Source organism: Glycine soja, chromosome 6 (assembly GCF_004193775.1).
Source record: "Glycine soja cultivar W05 chromosome 6, ASM419377v2, whole genome shotgun sequence".
Lineage (NCBI taxonomy): Eukaryota > Viridiplantae > Streptophyta > Magnoliopsida > Fabales > Fabaceae > Glycine > Glycine soja.
The window spans coordinates 14825828-14848594 of record NC_041007.1 but is presented as its reverse complement, the minus strand read 5'-3'; the positions used below and the strand labels follow the sequence as shown (position 1 = coordinate 14848594).

Below are 22767 nucleotides of genomic sequence, written 5' to 3'. Positions count from 1 at the left end.
TTTTATATAAAAAAATTGTATCTTTCCTTCACATCAATAATCTTATCTTACACTCGTTCTACTTTTTTTTTGGTCTTTACTATATATACACCACTTTTTGCACAAAATTCACATACAAATACAGTTTCGATCTCTTTATAACATAACAGGAGGACAAATAAATAAATAATGAGCAAAATTTTCAGCTTGGGTTATCACATGGAAAAGACTAAATTTCTTTAACTAATCACAATTTTGGTAATTATAAAGTTTCTAAAACCTCAACTCTAAATATGCTACGACCTATACTATAGCTATGACTGAGGCACAACTAAGATTTTAGTTGCATGAATCCTGACATAGACAAATGGATCAGAGTGGAGTCTGAAGAGCTGCCACATGCGCTTACACCGCAAACACCCTCCTTTGAGCTTTCTCTGGCAAGTGGCCAAGTGTCGTATCAACACCTGCAAACCCTATCAATTCCCTTGAAGAATTATAACTAAACTTCCTACCACTACTTTGTCATAATATTGACATAACTAACTACGAACCTGGACGAGTAGAAGAAGACTACGAAGACTACTTTGTCATAATATTACTCCGTGAACCTGACGACTCCGTTGGACGTTATGACGTTTTCTAAAACTGGGGATGCCGAAGACTTCAACACAAAATGAAAGGGAACATTAGTTAAGCGAAATTATATATGATGATTGGAGTTTTGAAATTGAAGTTTGAATTGAAGAAAAAAGAAAGAGGTTTAAATTAACCAGAATGGTTGCGTGCGCTGGAATCCGGTTCCCACCGGGAGTATGTAAATAAAGGTCCGGTTCGGGTAAGACCTGGGCATATTGAAAGTGGATTGAGGAAAGAGGGGAACCTATATATGAATATGGAGTAGTAATTGGTTGAGTTGAGACTTGAGAGTGATAGAAGGAGGTTTTGCTTTGGGGGTTGATTATATAGTATATCATGTGGGAGTTACGAGGAAGACGATGAACTCATTAGGAAGAAGTACGATAAGAATAAAATACAAAGTGTCTTTTTTTGAAAAATAAAATAAAATAAATTTTATAAAGTGTTTTTAACATATATAAATAAATAAATGAATAATAAAAATAATAATATTCATCCGCTAACAAGTTGAAATAACTCAAATAATACATGAATAATAAATACACAGAAAGCTCGATCAACTTCAGCTGCTGTCTCTTTACTCACGCACTCTAACGGGTTGAAGCCAATTGTCACTAACCTAACTTCCTCCTCTCTTTTACTCTCTCGGATTATTTTTGAAAAAAAAAACGAAAAGTAAATATAGAATACACATATGGTCAAAATTTAATATCATAAAATTACTTTAAAAATTATGTAACTTTTAAAAAAAAAACTTAAGTAACTTGATGTTTTTAACTTGGAAAATTAATCTTAAACACCTTGTGAGATATTGATTATCTACAGTTTAGAGAGAGATAAGAAAAAAAAAATATAAGTGATTAATAAGATTAATAAAGTGATGTAATTGAGAAATAGAAAGATAGAAAAAGAAAATAAAGATGTTGACGAAGTTTTTGTAAATTTGAGGTTTTCAAATATAACTGCTGTCTTAACTTTGATTGCAAACTCACACAATCCCACCTTCCTAAAATTGTGACTCACTCAAACTTAGGCCCGCCTAACCGGATGAATTGTGTGGAAAAAAAGTGGGCCTAAAATATGAAGGCTTTAAATTTGGACTAAAACTTACCTCTATAAATTGCTATTAGCGCCTCATTTCATCATGAAAAACTCAAATTCAAAATGTAATTCATAAAGTGTTGCCAAGATTCCATTACATTTCGGATTGACTTTCCAGAATATAACAGGGTGTTCACGACAATTTATAGAGATGCAACAAATAATTGTCTTTAATTTGTTACAGATTGAATCTTTTAGGCCCAATCAAACCAAACTTGCTATGCCTTAGTAATTAGGATAATAATTACTGAGAAGATGTGCCCAATCATTTAATTGTTTTGAATGAACAATATTTTCCAGTACCTAAGGAGCTTTTTGACTCTAACTTTGAATTTTATGGGGTTGGAGTGATGAACGATCTTAGGATGCTTTAAAATGATTATGGGTTGAAGTGCAACAAGGGCATAGATTTTTCTCTTTTGGCAAGAAAAGAAATGGCCTGGTCAATTTTCTTATGGAGCACTGAAATATTTGATAAAGGAGCCGGTGGGTGTTAATAAACAATTAACATTTCTCGATAAAAAAAAACATATGATATGATGATACTTATTTTGAAAACGAAAAGAGTATGTAATAACTTGTGTGAACACACGAATACCATACTACTTATAGAAAAAAGATCAGAGTATGATTTTAGTACCATATCCAATTATGGAAGGAAGGATATTAGGCTAAGCATAATTGAATTTTCATGCAACATAACTGATTTTCGGTTTTCTAAGGTGCATGTAGAATTGGTTCTCATTAGTGTTGGTTAGGCTATACCAATCTATTTCATGTCATAGATAAATGAAAATTTTGAAAACAGATAAAAGTCACCAGATTCTTGTACACTTTCACCATATTTCATGTCATTTTTGGAGTGAAATTAAAATGTGTGGTGCCTTCCATTTTTCGACAACTTCATCTCTCATTTCACTTGTCCAGAACATATGAAAGTTTAGTTTTTCACTTATTTCGTTGCATCCCTCACTTTCACTCGCACCGAGCACAAGGTAAATAACAATGGTGTATAATGAAATGATGTGCGGAAGTCGCAAATTACTGTTATTTTTACCGATAGTTCAGTTTTCGCTTTTTTTTACCTAAAAGCTAAACCTAAAATTTTCACCCAACTTTATTTCTTCTTATCACCTAAACATTTAACTGTCACTAATTTTTCAGGAAAAAAAAAATATGATTTTAGTCTCTGTATTTTTATTTTTTTTCTTGTTTTTAGTCCATGAAATTTCATATCATTCAATTAATCATTGTACTTTATTAAAAACATGTTTTTAGTCTCTCCTTACCTATGATGTTAACATCGTGACCATTATTCTAGGCAGCTTTTTGAATTAAAAATTCAATAGAAACTAAAGGTTTATTTTTAGAGAAAATCAAAATAGGGAGAGATTTCACTCTTTCTATATATGTTGTTTTCTTCATGCACATGACTCTGAGAACTATGAAGGGAAACTCTCATCCTTATTTGAAAACTGCCTTCAATAAACAAACAAAATCTGAAGAAGATACAAGAATATATCTACAGCACCAACTATAGAATAATGAAGGTGGAAAATCATGATAGAGATATGGAGCCATTAAAAGTTAGACTTCGATGTGTTTGGAAAAGACATTTAATAATTTCATTTAAAAAATAATGATCGATTTTCCATATATTTTTATTATTTTTTTAAAAGAGAAAATAAAAAGCACAATGTTTGCCACATTGGATTCAACTTAATGTCATAAGTGAAGATTCTGTGAAGGAAGAACTAAAAATAATTTTTTTTTTTGTAAAATTTAAAAACTAAGTTAAAAGATATGAAAATTTATCAACTAAAAATAAGATTTGATGAATGTATACCGACTAAAATATATTTTCCCAGTTTTTTATTATTAAAACATCGTGCTTGCGTATTTGTTTGTACTTCAAAAAACGAGTTCCCTGTAATTGCGGCATGAAATTGCAAATGAACCAAAAACCAATTATATTTATGTACCAACCGAACTGTCGATATTTTAACCAGGATTTACTGTGGGATGAAGACTTTTATGACTTTTAACAAGAATTGTCTTCTTGAGTTCTACTTTGTAGGTGTCAATGTAAGTTCTGATTAAACGTAATTAATATGTTTTTTAAAGGTGTAAAAGATATTAAGCTAATTGTATTAAAAGTTGTTAATACATTTGATATTTGAATTTTTTTAATTAAAATTTAGAATTTGATCTCTGACATGGAGTCACAATTGGGTGATTTATTGTATGACTTTACTTCAAAATAGATTGACCCGATAATAAATGATTTATTGGATGTTAAATAAAAAAATTACAAATATGTTAGGTTAAACACAAAAAATTAAATCAATTGGGTCCTTCATAATCTAAACTCTAAAATAACGATCAAATTCTAAGCTAATTAATTTTTAGAAATATATTAAAAGATAAATTGATCTCTTAAATATTAAGAGACAAAATTGTTAAAAACTTGAGAATTAATTAATTTGATCTTTTCTTTGTGTTTCGAGAAGATTCATTTGCATTTACTCAAAAAATTGGATTTACATTATAATTTTTGTTTACTTTTACATTCAAAGTGACATTGGTTAACAATATAAAAATATTTATAATATAATTGTATGAAAATTAAACTTTAATTTTTTTTCCTTATTTTTTTCTAGCAAAAACAGGAAGAAAAAGACAATCAATCATTTACTCAAAATTGTTTTCAATCCTCTTACAGTATATATTTCTCGTGTTATAACAGTGTGACCTATTTTTGTTTTTTAATCATTATATTGTCCTTATTTTAAATTTTAAATAAAAAGTAATTAAGAAAAATGATAAACTTATAATATTATCCTCAAGAAAATAGTACTATAAAAATACTAAAAATTTGCTTAGAGCAGGGCATGGGCAAAGCTGAGCCATGCATCCGCCCACCCCACATAAGCTTCTTCTACTTTCTTTGTCTGCTTAACTTTAAATTTTATTATTAAACTTTTTATTTTACAAATTTTATTATGTAAGTTTTTTTTCCAAATTTTATCATTTAATTTTCATAATTTTGCAGATTTTATTATTAAAGTTTATTTTCATAAATTTTACCATCCAACTTTTAATATTTTACAAATTTTACTATTGAAATTTTTTATTCGTGTATTTTATCATCATGTTGGTTACAAAATGATGTAAAAGAATCATTGTTTTAAATTTTTGTATATTGATTGTAGTTATAACCAATATGAAAAAAATGATTTTTTTTATATCGATTATGGTTATAATGGATGTAAAAAATCACTTTTGTATATATAATTACAATGGATATCCTAAGTCAAAATCATTTATCTTTTGATAAATAATTTTTAAATTATCTAATTTGGTATATAATTTTACAAAATCACCTAGTTTTGTTAACAAAAATCCTTTAATGATGATAAAGTATACAAAAATTAAAACTTGGATGATAAAATTCATAAAAATAAAACTTAAATAGTAAAATTTATAAAATAAGAAAAGTTAAGTGGTAAAATTTATAATTAAACCGTTTTGTTTTATCAACACTAAAGAGAACTAGAAAATATAGTGATCTAAAGATCCATGTGGAACTCATTCAGTAGTTTTAATCAGAGCAGGGAGCAATGTGCATGCATTGGTAACCATTAGTTATATAAATGAACAAGCATACAGCATACTAGTACAGTCGATGGGGTCAAATGTTGCTACTCAATGGTCCCTTTGGGTTCCCACTTCACATTATTCAAGATAGTGAAACGGTTGAAGCCGGGAATTGAAGCTATGTCAAAATGTGGTTGTAGCCCAATTTAAATCTTTACCCAGAAGCCACAACCACATCAAATGCCACCGTCAAAAGAAGTTCCACTTGAGAGGCGCACCCATGTGCAGTTTTTTTCATCGTTTTCCATCCTTACGCCTAATTTTGTCCTAGCTAATCCTTGGTGGCGTGGTCACCTATCTTCTCCTCCCCCATTCAATTGAACTCATGGAAAGATAGTGTGTGTTGTTGCAATCGAGCATGGAAAGGTAAGTGTGGTGTTACAGTCGAGCATTCTCCCACCCCTTTTCCTTTTCTTTCTTTTTGGCCCAATATATATAGTACTACTACCACTTTAGTGTCTCCTTAATTAGCTTTACTTAGGATCTGTATTTATCCCAGTCAAATGTGCTAATTAAATTAGAGTCCCGTGTAAGTCATAAATCAAGCACATTGTGTTCATATTGGAATCAGTTTTATTATTTAAACATCAAATAACTAAAACTATGTAGTACTAACACATTTGCAAAATATATATTAAAAGGGTACAACAAAAGTAATCTTAATTTTAATGCATAAAAAGCATTTTCTTGTTGGAATCAGTCCTAACTAATTTGGCTTTTCTAATGGGAAATATCAACGCTCAAAAACATTATTGGGTAATTAACAAAGTAGTAACAAGGGAGGTATCATAAATATATTACATATCAAACGGACCTCTAATCAGATTGTAGTAGTTCCTTCTTTTGTACGATTGTAAACAGTTATTTGGGTAGTTGATCTTTTTAGAATGCTTCAATACATTTAAATGAGCACGATTGATGGGATTTGAATATTTGATGATTTTCTTTTGTTTTGGATTGGATTAGGTTAGATTTTCTAATATTGTGTACGTGCCTTCGCTTTATTCATGATCTTAGTCTACAAACTGTGTATTTGTGTGTCTGCGCATGTGTCGATCACATGGAACGAGAGACAGACAGAGGAGTTTAACATATAATATAGTATAGAAGCTATAGAAACTACAAACTTTCTATTATAATATAGTAATAATATCAACTCTTCTGCACTTGTTTTTGTCTTAGAAGTTGAGATTCTTCAACTGACTAATTGGTTCCAAGAGTAACAAGTGGAGGTTGTAATCATGAGCAACTCAAAATTGAAAAAAGATAAAAAAAAAAAAAAAAAAAAAAAGACAAACAGCAGAAAACAATCTAAGAAACCCCAAAAAACCGGGGAAAAGAGTGGAGAAATATGGAAATCCAAGGAAAAGTAAATACAAAGCTAGAGATCCACTATATATATGTAGCCCTTTCCCTTTTCTGTTTCTTTTTTTTTTGGAAAGAATGAATAAGCCAGAAGAGAAGTTGCTTGATTGTTTGTCAGCAAGGAGAACCTTTCTTACAACTGAGTGCACCAGCACCTGTTGTTATGGAACCAACAAGGGAAGATGGTCTTGCACTTAAGCTAGAAGCCCTTGCATAGCTAGAGGAGGCTCCAGCACCCGATGATGTGAAAAACGCACCGTTTACTAACAAGTCCCCTTCTGACCTCCAATTCCAATCCTGCCACTCACTCTCTGGCGCATCTTCACGTTTTGTCACCTAAACATTATTTCTTCCATACCTTTAGTACATATGATTACATATAATATATAGTAGTACAATATTTAGTCAACATAGCATGATTCATGACATTTACAAAACAATTAATCACCTCTTTGCTGAATCTGTCATCGGGTGCAACAAACCTATTGCCTTGGCAGTTGATGGTTGGATTAGCACTTCCACCAATGGCATACATTTCCCAGTGAGTATAATCATTGTTCACCACATGGAAATACCCAAGCCTACACCTGCAAATTGCACATGTTTTTTTATTATTATTATTATTAAACTTAAACCAATGTTACTGGTGTTATAAAAGTAACAAGTAATCAAGAGTATGATTAAAGACTTTATTAAAGAAAATTAAACTGTTAAGAGTTATTTTTTCACCATTAGTACAAAATATTCACTAAATTTACTGATATCTAATGACTAATCTATGTGAGAATTTTGAGTTTTTATTTAAAAAAAATGGAGCTCAGACTATCTGGTACCACTCAGATGGTGATGGAGTAATTTACCTTGGCATCCTTTGAACAAGGCCTTCACCAAAGTGGTTGAAAGCAATAGTGACTTGCATGGCCTTGTCCTGGGTGTAAGCATCGCTGTGACCCAACAACATGACCTTATCATGATGCGTCATGTAGTTATTAGAAATGGTAATAGCGGTGGAGCCATGGATGGCGTCGATCAACCCATCGTTACAGTTAGAGAGCGAGCAATGGTCGATCCATACATGACTCCCTCCGAAGATCGACACGCCATCGCCGTCCGACACGGTTCTCCACCCGTAGTGCCGTGGGGAGTCCCGCACCATAGCGTTCCCTCCCTGTTTGCAATCGTGAATGTGAATCCCATGGATGATGACGTTGGTCACGTACTGTATCGTTATGCATGGACCCCCAGCAACGTGCACGCTGGCGCCTCTTCCGTCGATGGTCTTGAAGGAGTTCATGAGAAGCTCCTCCTTCAGCTGGATCACCATGTCTCTTGCGAAGATTATCCATAAGGGCTCGTCTTGGATCACGGCGTGCCGGAGGCTTCCCGGCTTCGGGTTTACGGCATCGTCGTCGCCGTCGTCGTCCACCACGTAGATCTTGCCGTCCCTGCCGCCGATGGCGTTCTTGCCGAACCCGATTGCGCAGTCAGCTAGCCTCTGCCTGTTCTGCTCCCAGTTGGGGTCGCACCTCCAACAGTCATCAATGGGGTTGCCACTGCCACACCAGAGGTAGCCCAAGTTTCTCCTAGGCCTTGCTATAGACCCATTTATTTTCCTGCACCAAGAAATTAAATTAACAATTATTGCCTTTTATTCAATTCTTTTTTTTAGTGAATATAAGAAGAGTATAAAAGTTTTTTTTTTTACAATATCACCCAATTTAATCAGAAATTGTCAATTGTTGTTTAGGATAAATTTATTGATTTTTATAAAAAAAAAGTTCTTGTAAAACTAATGACAATGATTAAAGAATTAAAAGAAAAAAAATATTTGTTATAAAAATTATAACAGACCACAAAAAAAAGCATAAATAATATTATGTATTTTAATAAAAAAAATTCTTCTTTTAATTCTTTAAATGGCCCTTAACATTTGACTACAAAAATGATGTTCTGATTGAATAAAAGTGTACAAAATGTTACTGTATAAATTAAACTAAAAAATAATTATTTTTCGGGGGACTTTTTGTAAAAATAAAGAATTATTAAAAAAGAACTCCATTTAAAATACTAATATTTTGGAAGCATTAATGTTGTTAAATGATGGTGCACTGGTCATAGACAAATTGTGAACATAGGCACGTTATTTCTACTCATATAACTTGATCATAGTAACAAAAGTAATCACACTCCTATTACTCTGACAAAAAAAAAGAAAAAAAGAAGCAGAGTACTGCACAACTGCACATGTAAATATAAGTGGGTGACATGAATCTGTGGTGCTAGCTAGTGAGTAACTTTACCTGTTGACCTCTTGTACGACTTCTTCAGGGTTTCGAACTGGTGAAGAGGAAATGAAGGATGGAATGAGAAGGGAGAAGAGCAAGAAAAGCAAAGACAGAAGAGTGCTTGTCATGGTGCCTCCTCTTTGCAAAATGAGAGAGAAAGGAGGGAGGTGAGGAGTAATGTTAGTAGGAGGGGGTGTATATAAAGAGAGAAAAAGCAAGGCTACATGGTGTGATTAAACTATACACATGGGACCCACTTGCATCCTCATTTCTGTTTTTACGAGATGCCTATTGGGTAGTTTCTGCCGTTAAGTGAGGCCCAAATGATGGTAGAAGATCAAAAGTTCAAAACAGTCAAAAGAAAAAATTCCATGAGAAAAAGGGCATATACAGTAAACTCATTACTTTATTTAACTATACCATAGATGTGAAATGTATACAATGTTTGGTAAGCGTCCACTTTTGAGAGTAGAAATTCAATTAAACTAACAAAGGGATTGAGTTTACTAAAAGAGATTAGTCTCTCATGACATAATAAATTAAAGTTAATTTTTTTTTTAGAAATGATATTCATATTTAATAGATAATTCTCTCTCAAACAAGATTGTCTTTGAAGGAAAAATTGAAAAATAGATTAAAAAAAAATCAATCAAGATGTAATTAAAGTTACTTACATAATTCTACAACTGCTCTCAAAGGGTGGTTAATTAATTTATACCAACCTCATTAACTAAGATGAAGGTAGAAATTGATTGTACAACAGCATGGGGGTCCCCTTAGGATCCCAAATGTGGACGTATTCAACAAAGTTCCTTTATTTCCTTGTCATATTAATATTTCTGGCATAATCGTTGAGGATAATGAAATTATGCGCGGGAATCACTTAATGAGTAATGGGCACTTTGATTAATTAAATTAAGTAGTATTAATGAGACTGAAAGTAGAAGCATCATCAGGGAAGGCTTCGCGTATAATGAGTACTAGTGGACAATGCTCAATTAATAAAAACTTAACTAATATTGGTCGTGAAAGTAGTATATAAATTCTTCCTCCACCCGTTGATATGTGTACAGTATATTCTTTTGGCAGCAATTACTTTATATTTTGACTTCGATTGAGATTGTTTGAAATTAAAGATTTACCTGGTGGATAATATTGACTTGTTTGCTCTGATGGGTCCATCTCTTGTTTTTTAGTTCACGAGGAATTTTGGAAGATCTGGGAGAAGGATAAATAAGTAAATTTCTAAATTTAATTTTGTTACATATTTAATTATAATATAAATTTACTTTCTATTAAGTGAGTTCATGGTGAGCGCATAGATTATCAAATAAATTGATATATGACTAATGAGTTCATATCAGTATTAATCCAATAAAAATCATGAGATCTCTAATAGATTAATTCAGTAAAAAAAAAAAAACACAACTCTAATAGATTAATATAATAAGAAATACATGGTTGTAATTTTTAGGGTAAAATTTATTTTAGGTCCTCTAATATGATTAATATCTGTATTTGATATCTCTAAAAAAAGTTGTATTATTTTCATCGCTTTAAATTTAAAATGTATCATTTTTTATGCCTAGCTAAAAAAAAATTCTTCTCCCAATCTAAAAGAAAGACTAAAAGTTTTATATATTAAGAAATAAGGAGATTTGATTAACAAAATCTTGTAAGACTATCTATTCTTATTTGAGTTTTGCTTTTATTACTCATGTTATTTAGACAAATAGTTGATAATTATGAGTTTGGATATTTATTTAATTAATCCTTGATAATCCATATAAATCTATCTATGTGGGCAATGACAATAAAATTATAGTAAATAAGCTTTTAAAACTTTTAAACTATAGCTATAGATTGATTTTCAAATCGTTTTATGTAAGACATAGTTACACTGTCATTTAGAGGGAATTAAGACATAGTTTGGATATTTGATTTATATTTTTAGTTTGGATAGATTTAGTTACTCTTGTTTATTTTGAAATAAATAATGTTAGTCTTTTTTATAATTTAAATATTGTTTGTTTTGGTTGTATAATTCAAATAATTCATATATGCTTGATGTTGATAGTACCTATAATATAATATTGCAAACAAATCCACATGATAAAAATTAATCTTAAATTAAATGAGAGTACTGCTGTCTCTATGACATAGGCATAAGCCATATCTTTAAGCATGGAATAGAAAAGTTTGTGCGAAATAAAATTCTTAAACGTGTTGACTGTATTAAGGGAAAATGAATAAACATGATAAACTTAGACATAGGAAGAGGTAAGGATATCTTAAAACTAATTAATGCATGTGAGTATTTGTGTGATACACTCCTTATGAGATGATAGAATTAAAATAAATAAAAACCCATAAAAATAGTACTTTACTATGTTCTTATAAAATTATTGGAGGTAATGTTGCTTATACTTAAATCATGATAAGTCTTGGTCTTTATTTGTGTTTTAGTTTTTGAGGCCGAAGTTAAATTTCAATTAAGAAAAAAGATAAGGCTGGAAATATATGATTGTAGTTCTTGATCCTTTTTAATATATTAAATCACACATTATTTTTCTTTTCCTAATTTAGAAGAGAAACTAAGATTCTTGATCAAGAAAGAATTATAATACCACTTTTTTTTATTCATCATTGACTATTGTTACTTTTAATAAATAAATAAATAAATAGGAAGGAGGTAAGAAGCAAATACAATATGCCACCTTTTGCTATAAAAAATAAATTAAATTCTTAATACAAAATGTATTATGTATTTTTTTTGTGTGTGAATTTTAACCTTGCAGTTTTAGTTGTTGTTTTTACTTTTTAATCATGTTATTAGTGTAAAGTAATCATTAACTATTAACAACAATTAACACGTGTAGTGACTTATCTCTTTTAATTAAGTTATACAGAATTTAAATCTTGATTGATCATTAAGAATGAAATAAATTATATTAAAAGAAAAATATTTATTTATGTATGTCATAAGTCTGACAATAATTTACCACTTATCTTTATTAAAGAACTTATTAACTAACAACTTTTAGTTGAGTCTTTCTTTCTAACAATTTTTTTTTTCATCCATATATGTTTCAAACACAAGACCTTATTCAAAAAAATTAAATTTAGTATCACTTGAACCAATAATTACTTCTAATTGTTTTTGATGTAGATCATTACAAGAAAAATAAGATATAAATGGGAGTTAATGGAAGACAATTTGATTTACCAAATAATATATGTTCTTACTTTTGTCGTGAATCTTTCAAAGTCAATATTTTTTTCCTGAAGTACGAACTCTGTTTCTTTAGTCCATATACTACATTACTAATATAACAGAGTAATATTTTACAAAACGTATGCATGAACAAGATGTACTGAAATAATATACTCTTGAAGAAGAACACCAAAAAATATAATACTCTTGAAGAAAGAAATGGAAATTAAATATTATAATGTTCAGCTTTAATCAAGCCGTGGACAACACCCTATGGCTTTTTATTTTGTTATTGGATAATTCATGTCATCTCCTCCACCATGCATGCCTGCTGTTAAGCATATTTGGGCTGATAGAGTGGTTCTCCCAAAAAGAAAAGAAAAAAACTACCATTGAAAATGCTTCGACTTTAGTCATTGTAGGAATCTATACTGAAAAATAGATAGGGACACCTAAAAGGACACATAGAGGAAGAAAAAAAATAAAACTCTCTCCGGCTATATTATTATTTGTTCGATCAATGATATTCTGGATTTCAAGGGTCCCCCAACATTTGCTTTTGCTTCTATGTGAAAGGGAAAACAATTGTCTTTACTTGTAACTTATTAGTTTGTTAGTCTTTTGTAGCCAAGGAAAAAAATAATTTCTCATTTTTTTAACCATCTAATTAATCTTATAAGTACTATTAAAATACAAGAATGACATAAAGTCCAATATTGCTTAAAAATGAAAAGATTAAATACCATATAAATGATGACAAGATTTATAAATCTAAATATTAAGATTTTTTTGTTAAAGTGTGAAAACACGTGAATTCTAATGATAATCATCCTCTTGACTTAAAAAATAAGTTTAGTTAATTTTTTTTTTTACAAACACAAATGAACATGTTGAAAAACCATTGAAATTAATAATGCCCATTACCATTATAATAATTAAAATACAATGACTATCAACATTAGTTTCTAGGAATATTTCTTGTTGGCTAGATGTAATGTTAATTTTTTCACTTTTAAAGAAATGGAATCTTCTATGATTTTTTTTTGCACTCCAATAAATTCATTACGTTTTGACTGATACTCGTATGCCTTATATAAAAGCGGATGCGCAGGTTAAATTATTTCGTTTTTTTTAAGAAGTGCATATTAAAATATTTTAACGATTTTTTTATAAACTAGGTTTTAATATATTATTTTTTAGCGTATATCATTGTTTACTCGTTAATACTTTATTCAAATAGCTAGTAGTTTTTCGTACTAATGAAAATATAATTTGTGCGTAGGTTAAATTTGGCAGATCAACCACCTCCTGTTCGAATGTACAACCATATTGACATTCGTACCCAAAAATATATGTTGTTGTTAGAAATGAATATTATTATGAAATCATGAACAAGTTTCCACTTAGTATTTGAGTTGTGCATGTTTTCTTTTAAAATACAAACCGAGGATAATATGAGTCACGTCATAATTGAAATGGTAATTCGTAGAATTTTTTATAAGATATAGCACTGATAATCACAATTATTTGATCAATATGAATTCAATTTTTCCTTTACTTCCACATCTTTTGACTTAATGCAGTATTATCTTTTATTGCTTCTTTTTTGTAATGCCCCCCCCTTATAGTATAACAGTAATAGAGGATCCATCTTTCTTTTCGCCAAATAACACTACAAATATTTTTGTGATTGAGAAACTATCTTTAGAGTATAGCTAGCTGGGACATAAATATTAGGATTTGAACCTTTTAACACGCACGCATATATAGAATTTACTTGATGTCACCACTGTTAACGATGCAACTATTTAAGAGAATGTCCATTAATTTAATTAGAATGCAGATTAAAATTGGAAAAAATAGGAATGCGACTGGATTAAATTATTTAAGCGAATGCACATTAAATTATGTTAAATTAAAATTATTGATCAATTTGAAGCAATCATATAAGAGTATCTTAAATGCTAATTGTTTACCGGATTTTTTTATTGTAAGATATGGCTGCTTGATTATTATTTTTCATTAGAGCATGTTTATCTGCACAAATAATTTCTTAAAATTAAGATTGGCATCTTATACAAGATACGGAGCTTTAATATTTCTTAAGGACTTTTATACACATTAATTAAAAAATTAAATTAATATTTTACTATGAAACAAAAATTAGTGAAAATAAAAATATAAAAATGTGAATTACTTAATCTTTTTAATTTATTATTGAAGTACATTTATGTATAAATTGCTTAAATATATCATAGCACAATGGATCCACTTAAATTGTTTTAATATAACATAAAATAAGAAGATAATGCATGTTAACACAAGTGGTTAAGTTCTGAAATGAACTTCCATCTTTCTCATAAGTATGAATTCAAGTTTATGCATAGTAATCTTTTAGGTCAATTTCCGCTTGTAGTCTTAACATGCCATTTGTATCATGCCCAATAGTATTGAAAGTATATATTCTTACTAACATTTTTAAAGATAAAAAAATATAACATAACATGGATATAGTAAATTGGGAGAGCGCTCTAATGAGTTTGATTAATTTATAAAAAGAAATTAAAAACAAAAAGTAGCATGGGATTGTAGCTAAGAAAATCCAGAATTGGTGAACTAAAATAAAATATTAAATTCTAAGAGAGACAAGGATATGATCATCAATGAGTATGGGAGAAGGAACTGAAATTCCTCTACGCTTGAAATTGACGAACGATGTTATGTGGCCGACCACTACAAAAGCCGAACAACATCAGCAGAATCGATTAGAAGTAGAAGACTGAAGAACCCTACCCTTTTCCAAGCCCATTTTAATATATTGAGTTTATTTTTTATCCACTATTCATATGTTTTTTCCACGTTGTTAATTAATTCAAATTTATTTTAAAATAAATTTTAAAGTATAAATAGTATAAAACTCAATAATTTTATCAAATATAATAATTTATTTTAAATAATATATATTTATATTTATAATTATATTTTAATTAAATCTATACTATAAATATTATTGATACTGTTATTTAGTTAAATATACATTTTATTTTAGACCGATTGTAATTTTGGTTATCTTAATTTTTTAAATTGATGATTTAGGTAAGAATTTTTAATTATAACATTTTTTCCTCTAATTTTATAAATTTACGATTCTAGTTCATTTGTTAAAATATTAATTAATAATTGTGATTAACAGAGTTAATAGGTTAATTATAAATTATTATTTTTTTACCAAATTTAATTATAAATAAATTAAAAACTATTAATTATTAAAAACTTAACAACTTATTATTTATTATAATAAAAAAATTACCAGAAGAAATAAAAAAATAAAAATAAAAATGGTGACAGAAGCACCTGCTGAATAGACTCTAAAAAATTAGTCTTCAGGCCAGCCCAACATATCCCCAGACCCCAATCCATCTATTCTTATGTTTTCATAATTCCCGAACCGCAAACTTCGGCAGAATTTCACAGTTAAAAACAAAAATACTACACCATATAATATTCCACCACTTCATGGCACAATGGCATCCTATGATAATCTAGTAAGAAATTTGCAGCCATTACAAGAAATATAGGTCATGACTTTTATTCTCTTTTAACTTAGCCCCCCTTTTTCTTTTAACACTATATATCAATCCTTTATAAATTAAGTTCCAATTTAATTCTTGTTATCAATAACCAATTTTGATGAATAATATGTTAGTACTACCGAAAACTTTTACTAAGCCATGTTACATGCACAGAAGATGGTAATTCATAATTGATTTGCACACTAGAGGGGGAAATCCAGCTTTAACTAAAAGTTATTTTCTGGGACCAATGTGAAGGTCTTTGTTAAACAGTTAATAATGCAATAGGTTCAAAATTAAAAGCACTAAAGCACAGCCATTTTAGTTGGCTTTGGCCTTTGGTTAAAGAGGTAGATTTTGCTCTACACATAATCAAATCACCTGGTGTTAATTGCTCCTTGTCTTGTTGCATTCTTTCTCATCCTCATAGTTTCTTTGTGGTGCACATGCAAGATGCAACTGTGATTAGGAGAGCACATGTTTCACATCAAAGCCGTCGTTTTCCATTTCTTCATTATTGTGTTCAGAATTTCAGAAAATTATTATCTAATTGATGAATTAGAACTACAGGATCTCCCCAGTTTTATGCTTAAATTCAAAATTACACCCTTTTCCATTTCCTCATTGTTGTGTTCAGACTTTCAAAAAATTATTATCTAATTGATGGATTAGTACTCAAGAATCTCCCAAATTTTATGCTTAAATTCAAAATTACACCCTCCTAAGAAGTTAATTTGTTCGGCAAATTTGGTCAAAGCATGACACATACTTTCCGTTAGGTGATACGTATATAAAAAATATTCATGAACACTTATGTGTCAATCTATATCCAAAGAAAAAAAAAAGAAAAAATATAATAAATAATATGATGTAATAAAAAAATAAAGTATATACTCTATGTAAATGTTCATATATCATTTCTCTATGTATCCATGTATTGTTGATAAATAAAAAAATGTGCATTCATGTATTATCTGCATTGAAAAGAAAATTCACATTTTCACCTAGTTATTTTAAGGGTTAAATTAATTAGTTTGTCATTAAATTATTTGAGAATTTTTAGATGAATTTCTAAATTAATATTTTTCAATTGAGTACCTAAATTAAAATAATAAGTTTCTCAAGTTAGTTCAAATTTTTTATTCAGTTTAAGTACTTACTTCAAAATTTTCAAATAGTTGAAAGACCAACTAAGTAATTTAGATTATTAAAAAAAATGATGTCACTTGTAGAACTATTACGACCAATTAAGTTGGGAAGAAATTTTTTATTAAATGTGGCAAATTAGATTTTTTTTGACAAAAATTAACAACTGATCATGTTAATTAATATTTCACACATATATCATCATAAAATAAAAATATATGTCACTTGTAGCAATTAGAAAAATACAAAGCCCTTAAATTCTCTATGGCTAAACATGAGTTTTTTTTTTTAAAAAAATCAGCATGGCTGAACAGGAGTAATATATTATAGGAGAAATACTAGTAATATTTTTTATTTTTAATTATTAACTAAAATTTATTATGATTTACGAGATTACAGGTGAAACATATCGAACAGGAAGTGATATTGAATTTTGTTTTTAAAAAAATGAAGAAATACACTTTTTTCTAGCTATCGTTTTACGAGTAATAATAAGTTTTAAATAAAACAATACATGCTACTGGCTAGCACTCCTTTATTTTCTGTTACAAAAGAAAAGGATGGGATCGAAATAATAGGACCCAAATCAACCATTATGATGCATCATTTATAAAACGTTCAAACTTCAATATACTAGTATTAGGTTTAACAAACATCATTCATTGTCTGAAATAAGTAGAATTTAAAGGCATTTTTATAGATCCAATGGTACAAAAGAGGCATATAACCAACTATTTTTCATCCACAATTGAGTAATTAAGAAGGGTGCCAAAGGTCCCTCGTGCTGGATCGTCAGCAAAAGGCAATTCCAAAATAATGTTCCATGCATCATGAACAGTACTCTACTCTCTGTCCTGCACCAATTCGAATTGGTATAACCATAGATGGGAGGGAATAACAAGCTACCTTGTTTTCAACTAACTCAGAAGTTATTAATTGTGACATGAAAGTTGAAAAGATCAGACCTTTAATTTATTTTATTTGAATATTGCGCAAAGAGTGTTACCTGACCATGGGTTTATATTATTAAAGTGAGGTCTACTTCTCTTGATTAAGTCTTTTTACCGTACACAACCAATAAAAAATAAAATCCAAATTACCATGGGTTATAAATAACCAACAAGAGTTGGATTTAACAAGAAGAAATTAATCTTTTGTAATGTTGCCAATAAGAGCGTGTTTAGATTAATATTCAATCCAATGTAACTAATGTTCTTTTAAAGGCTTTAAGTGTGTAGCTTTTGTGTTGGATGTCTAAAAATTTGTAAAATGTATTTAAAGTGTTTGCAACGATAAATGAAGCACATATTTAATGTTTAAATTTTTGTTAGGCGACATGCTCATATTTAACACATGTTTATATATATCTTAAACAAAATGAGCTCCGAAAGAGTGTAGAAAAAAAATTACTATCTATTAAGATTTTTAATTAGGTCTCAGTCTATGGATCATAGAAATCCTTCTCCCTGTGCACAAATTTATATGTATTATATAGCCGTGTGTATTACTCTATATGTCGCATGAATCATGCTGAAACAAGATATGAGAATTAAAGATAGGAGTATCTCCTTAATTTCCCAAATATGACCTAAATTGTTTTTCCTCATTTTCATGTCTTCTTTTTTTGTCTTTCCTTTTATATAAATATATATGGGTCCATTTACTCCATTGTCTTTGTTTAAATCCATCCCCAACAGCCTCTTGTTGTTAATTAGTATTATTGTTAAAACACATCGCCTATCTGTCATTTAATACCACTTCATCATTATCTGGCATCAATTATGTTCATTTCCTTGACATAGCTGTTTCGTAATTTAGCTATTACCGAATAAAGACAGCGTGATAGCTATGTTTTCCATCTTCTTAATAATGGTGACCTTGCATGAACCGTTTTCAAATTGGAGCACTGTTCATTATAATGTTTGAATTGGTGGGAAGCATGGTAAGCAAACTAAAGCAACAACCGTGCATTGCACTGGTATTATTATCTTCAGGTAAATTAATTTAAAAAGGTTTAACTACGTTTTTAATCTCATCTTTTAGTGTACTCCCATGTTAAAATCTCATAAAATTAGTTTTCCTAATTTTAATTGCTCACGTTTAGTTTTTTATAATTGTTTAAATTATAAGCAAAAATGTAATAGACATGTGACATATCATTAATTTATTTGTATGAGTTAACAAATAATATATATATATATATATATATATATATATATAATATTTGAAAAAAATAAAAAATTTAGAAAATACAACCAGAGTCATTCTGTGTTTTTTATTTAAATATTTTATATGTTTTTCCTTTGTAAATTTATGCAGATTAATTATAATGATATATCACACCTCTATTACATTTTTGTTAATGACTGATGAAATTTTTTAGTGAGAAAATAAAATTGAACAATTAAAAATTAAGAATTAAAATCAAATTATTTGAATTTGGGAGGACTGAAATCATAAATAGGTTAAAATATGCAGGAGACTAAAATGTATTTAAGTGATCAATACAAAAATATAGATCAGAAGATTATAAAAAATAGAAATAATTAATTTAAAAATTAAATTTGAAATTTGAAAAAGTAAAGGTTAAGAATGTCAACCATTCTTCAAATTAAGAAAACTATATTAAAAGTTAAGAAATTAAGTTATTAAAACCTTGCCAATACTCTTAAAAAAATGCAGTTTCTGAGGTCGGATTCTTTTCATCAACAATCCATAATCCATATTATTGCTTCACTCCTCGTTAATCTATATTAGTGGCTATGTACAAATCGTTTACTTTTCATTGATGTGAGCCAAAAATGGAAGAAGAATAAAAGAATCTGACGTTAATTAGTATTTAAATGGGAAACGGAACTTCAGGAGAAACACATGCGTAGTTTCATAATCATTAAAGTTTTGTGGTGTGGTTATGAGATCAATATTGCATATATAGCTCTATTTGGTCGATCAAATCATATCACCCCCCAAAACAAGCATTACTACCTCTCTGCTGCTATCGTGGTCCTTCTGCTTGATCAATTATGCTGGAGGCATGGTTCGTGATTTACAAGTCAAAACCTCCCATGATTAATTATTACATGCAACCTTTATCCATATTGAACAGACAACATTATTTTTCCTGTGCATTTCTACATCTCTATAGTCTTTTTCTTCCTTTGGGATCCCTCCGTTTCCTTATAAAACAATTTTTTAGTATATTTAAATTATCTTATAAAACAATTTTTTATTATAATTAGAATTGTTTAAATAAAATATTGACCAGAGAAAACATTTTTAAAATATATTATTTTCTAAAAATAGTAAGGTAATTCGAAGTATATTTAAATTATCTTATATTGTAATTAGAATTGTTTAAATAAAATATTAACCAGAGAAAACATTTTTAAAATATATTATTTTTGAAAAATAGTAAGATAATTCTAAAGGGATAAAATACTAGGAGAATTTCTTCACTGGTGGACTAAAAGACAACCATAAGTGAATCTAATATCACATTGAACCCAAAATCTTAAGAAATTATGTTAATCTTTCTTATTTATATGTTGTTTAATATGTACATATTTTTTCTATATGGTACTTGTTATACTCACACTTGCACTATAATAATTTTTTCCTCAAGCATGCATTTCTTCTTAGGGGTGTTCAGATCCAAACTGATCCAAAATAAAAATAAAAAATCACTCAAAAAAATTGAAAATGAAATCAAACAGATTCTTTTTGGATTTGTTTGAATAATTTTTTTCTCAAATTAGTTGGTTGGATTCAATTTGCAGTTTGTGTTTTTGAATTCGATCCAAACCAAACCAATCCACAACACATGCATTAACACTTGTATTATTATAGTGTTATGCATTTTATTTGTGCACCACTTGAATTTCATAATATAATGTAATATTATATATATGAAACTTATACAATGTATATTACTTTCTTTTTTTAGATGATTTTTTTAAGATATGTTTGATTTAAAATAGGTCAAAATTTTTAATTTAGCATATTAATAAGTTTTTTAGATTGTTATTAACAATTTATTAATGTAATTTTATTTAAAATATGAAAAGAAAGTATATAAATTTTCATGAAATAATATTTTAGTAAAAATTGTAAAATCAAACTCTATCAAACCGTAAAATATTAGTTTAGTTTGATTAGAATTTTATTTTAAATAAAAACTAAATCACATATATTTTTTAAGTTTAATTCATGTTACTTTTCAATAAAAAATCAAAATAAAACTAAACTGCGAATACTCCTATTTCTTCCGCATATTCCCTCTCGAGCAAAAGCCTTTCCATCTGGAGTATATAATGGGGACACTAAAGCTTAGACCTTTGCCACTAATATGCTCTACAAACTTGCAGAGCCAATAAACGCATTAATAGAACATGTGGTTTGACTTCTTATCACCAAAAATACTTTCAAGTTTCCACACAAGACATCCCCATACATCCATCACTAATTTCACGTAACTGTTCTCCGTGAAATTAAACATCCTCAAGAAGACATAAAAAACACAACTCGTAAGAATCTATCATAATTCAGAAGAATTTGGCTACAATAACAACAATCAAGCCTTTTCTCAGTAGATAGGATCAACTACATGAATCAAAAGGTGCCATAATGTTCTATCTTAAACTATGTCTATAGATTAACTATTGAATTTGGTAGCAGTTCAAGAAAGAAATAATAATAAAAAAGCTAGGTTGGTTACCAAGCACCAATGGAGAATACTACTCTTGTTTTGATAAATAACTAGTAACACATTTTCTAACACGATCTTTTTATCACATTCTATCACAACTTTCTTTTGCTGAATTCCTAACATTTCTCCTGACAACAATGTTGTTGATAGAATGAAAAGACGTATAGGCATCAGTCCTTAAGAAACATGGTTAACTAGACCAGCAACTATTCTTCAATTTAATTATAAATTTAATGAAGTTATCATTGTTATTTGATACTACTATATCTTAAGGAATTCTGATTTCCCCCCCCCCCCCCCCCCCCCCCCGGAGAAATTATTCAAAATACACAGATCATAGAACATGCATTTATATCTCAGGGCAAGAGAGCACTAGATGACATGGCAACCATGCAAACCATCTGATAGCCTAGGGTAATGAACTCTGTACTTGAAGTGAATGCAAACTCTTGGCAAATTACCTTCCCTAAAAGGAAAAAATATTTTTCTTTATAAAAGCAGAACAATCTATTTAAATATCAGGATAAAATAATACAGATAAGATTATATATGATATAGGATAACAATTAGTTGCCAACAAAGCAGTGATTTCTCATGGTGCAGTGATCCAATTCTAAATTGCACCGCAGCAAATCAAATATCCGAATCCAAGGCAGAAATTAAGTTTGAATATCCTATACATGCATATCCTGCTAAAGACCAATCCTAAATATCTATACATCTACATCCACTCCTGCTAAAATTACCCTTTAAGACATTTTTACTTGGCAGTCAATTCTAATCATGCATCAATTCAATATAGCTCTTCTGGTTATGAAACATACAGGCCTTTCAAAGAAGAACAATCATCAATTAAGATCATTTGGTATTTGGACAGTGCTATGAAACATACAGGCTTTTCTAAGTGTTGCCTATTAGTTTATAATGCATATCCCTTATGTTTTATAAAACATGTTACGGGAAATCTATTTAAATTCTAAAACAGTGATAATACTTTCTTTCAGATACAATGTTCAGTTTGAGTTATTCAGCAACTGTCTATCTTCCTGGTTGTGTGATAACTGATTTTCTTCTTACATGCTATTTGCTAAAATCTTCTGACAC

The 22767-nt window shown here is 29.2% G+C and overlaps 1 protein-coding gene across 1 annotated transcript; it reads right to left on the bottom strand.

Annotated features, from left to right (window-relative positions):
- Positions 1-6475: 6475 nt before the first annotated feature.
- On the bottom strand, positions 6476-9205 carry LOC114416322 (probable pectate lyase 5). Its single transcript, XM_028381191.1, has 4 exons — positions 9042-9205; positions 7602-8354; positions 7190-7328; positions 6476-7077 (listed from the first exon to the last, which is right to left on the bottom strand). Exons 1-4 carry the CDS (start codon positions 9152-9154, stop codon positions 6856-6858), a joined length of 1227 nt encoding a protein of 408 aa, XP_028236992.1. The 5' UTR covers positions 9155-9205; the 3' UTR covers positions 6476-6855.
- Between the last annotated feature and the right edge of the window lie 13562 nt (positions 9206-22767).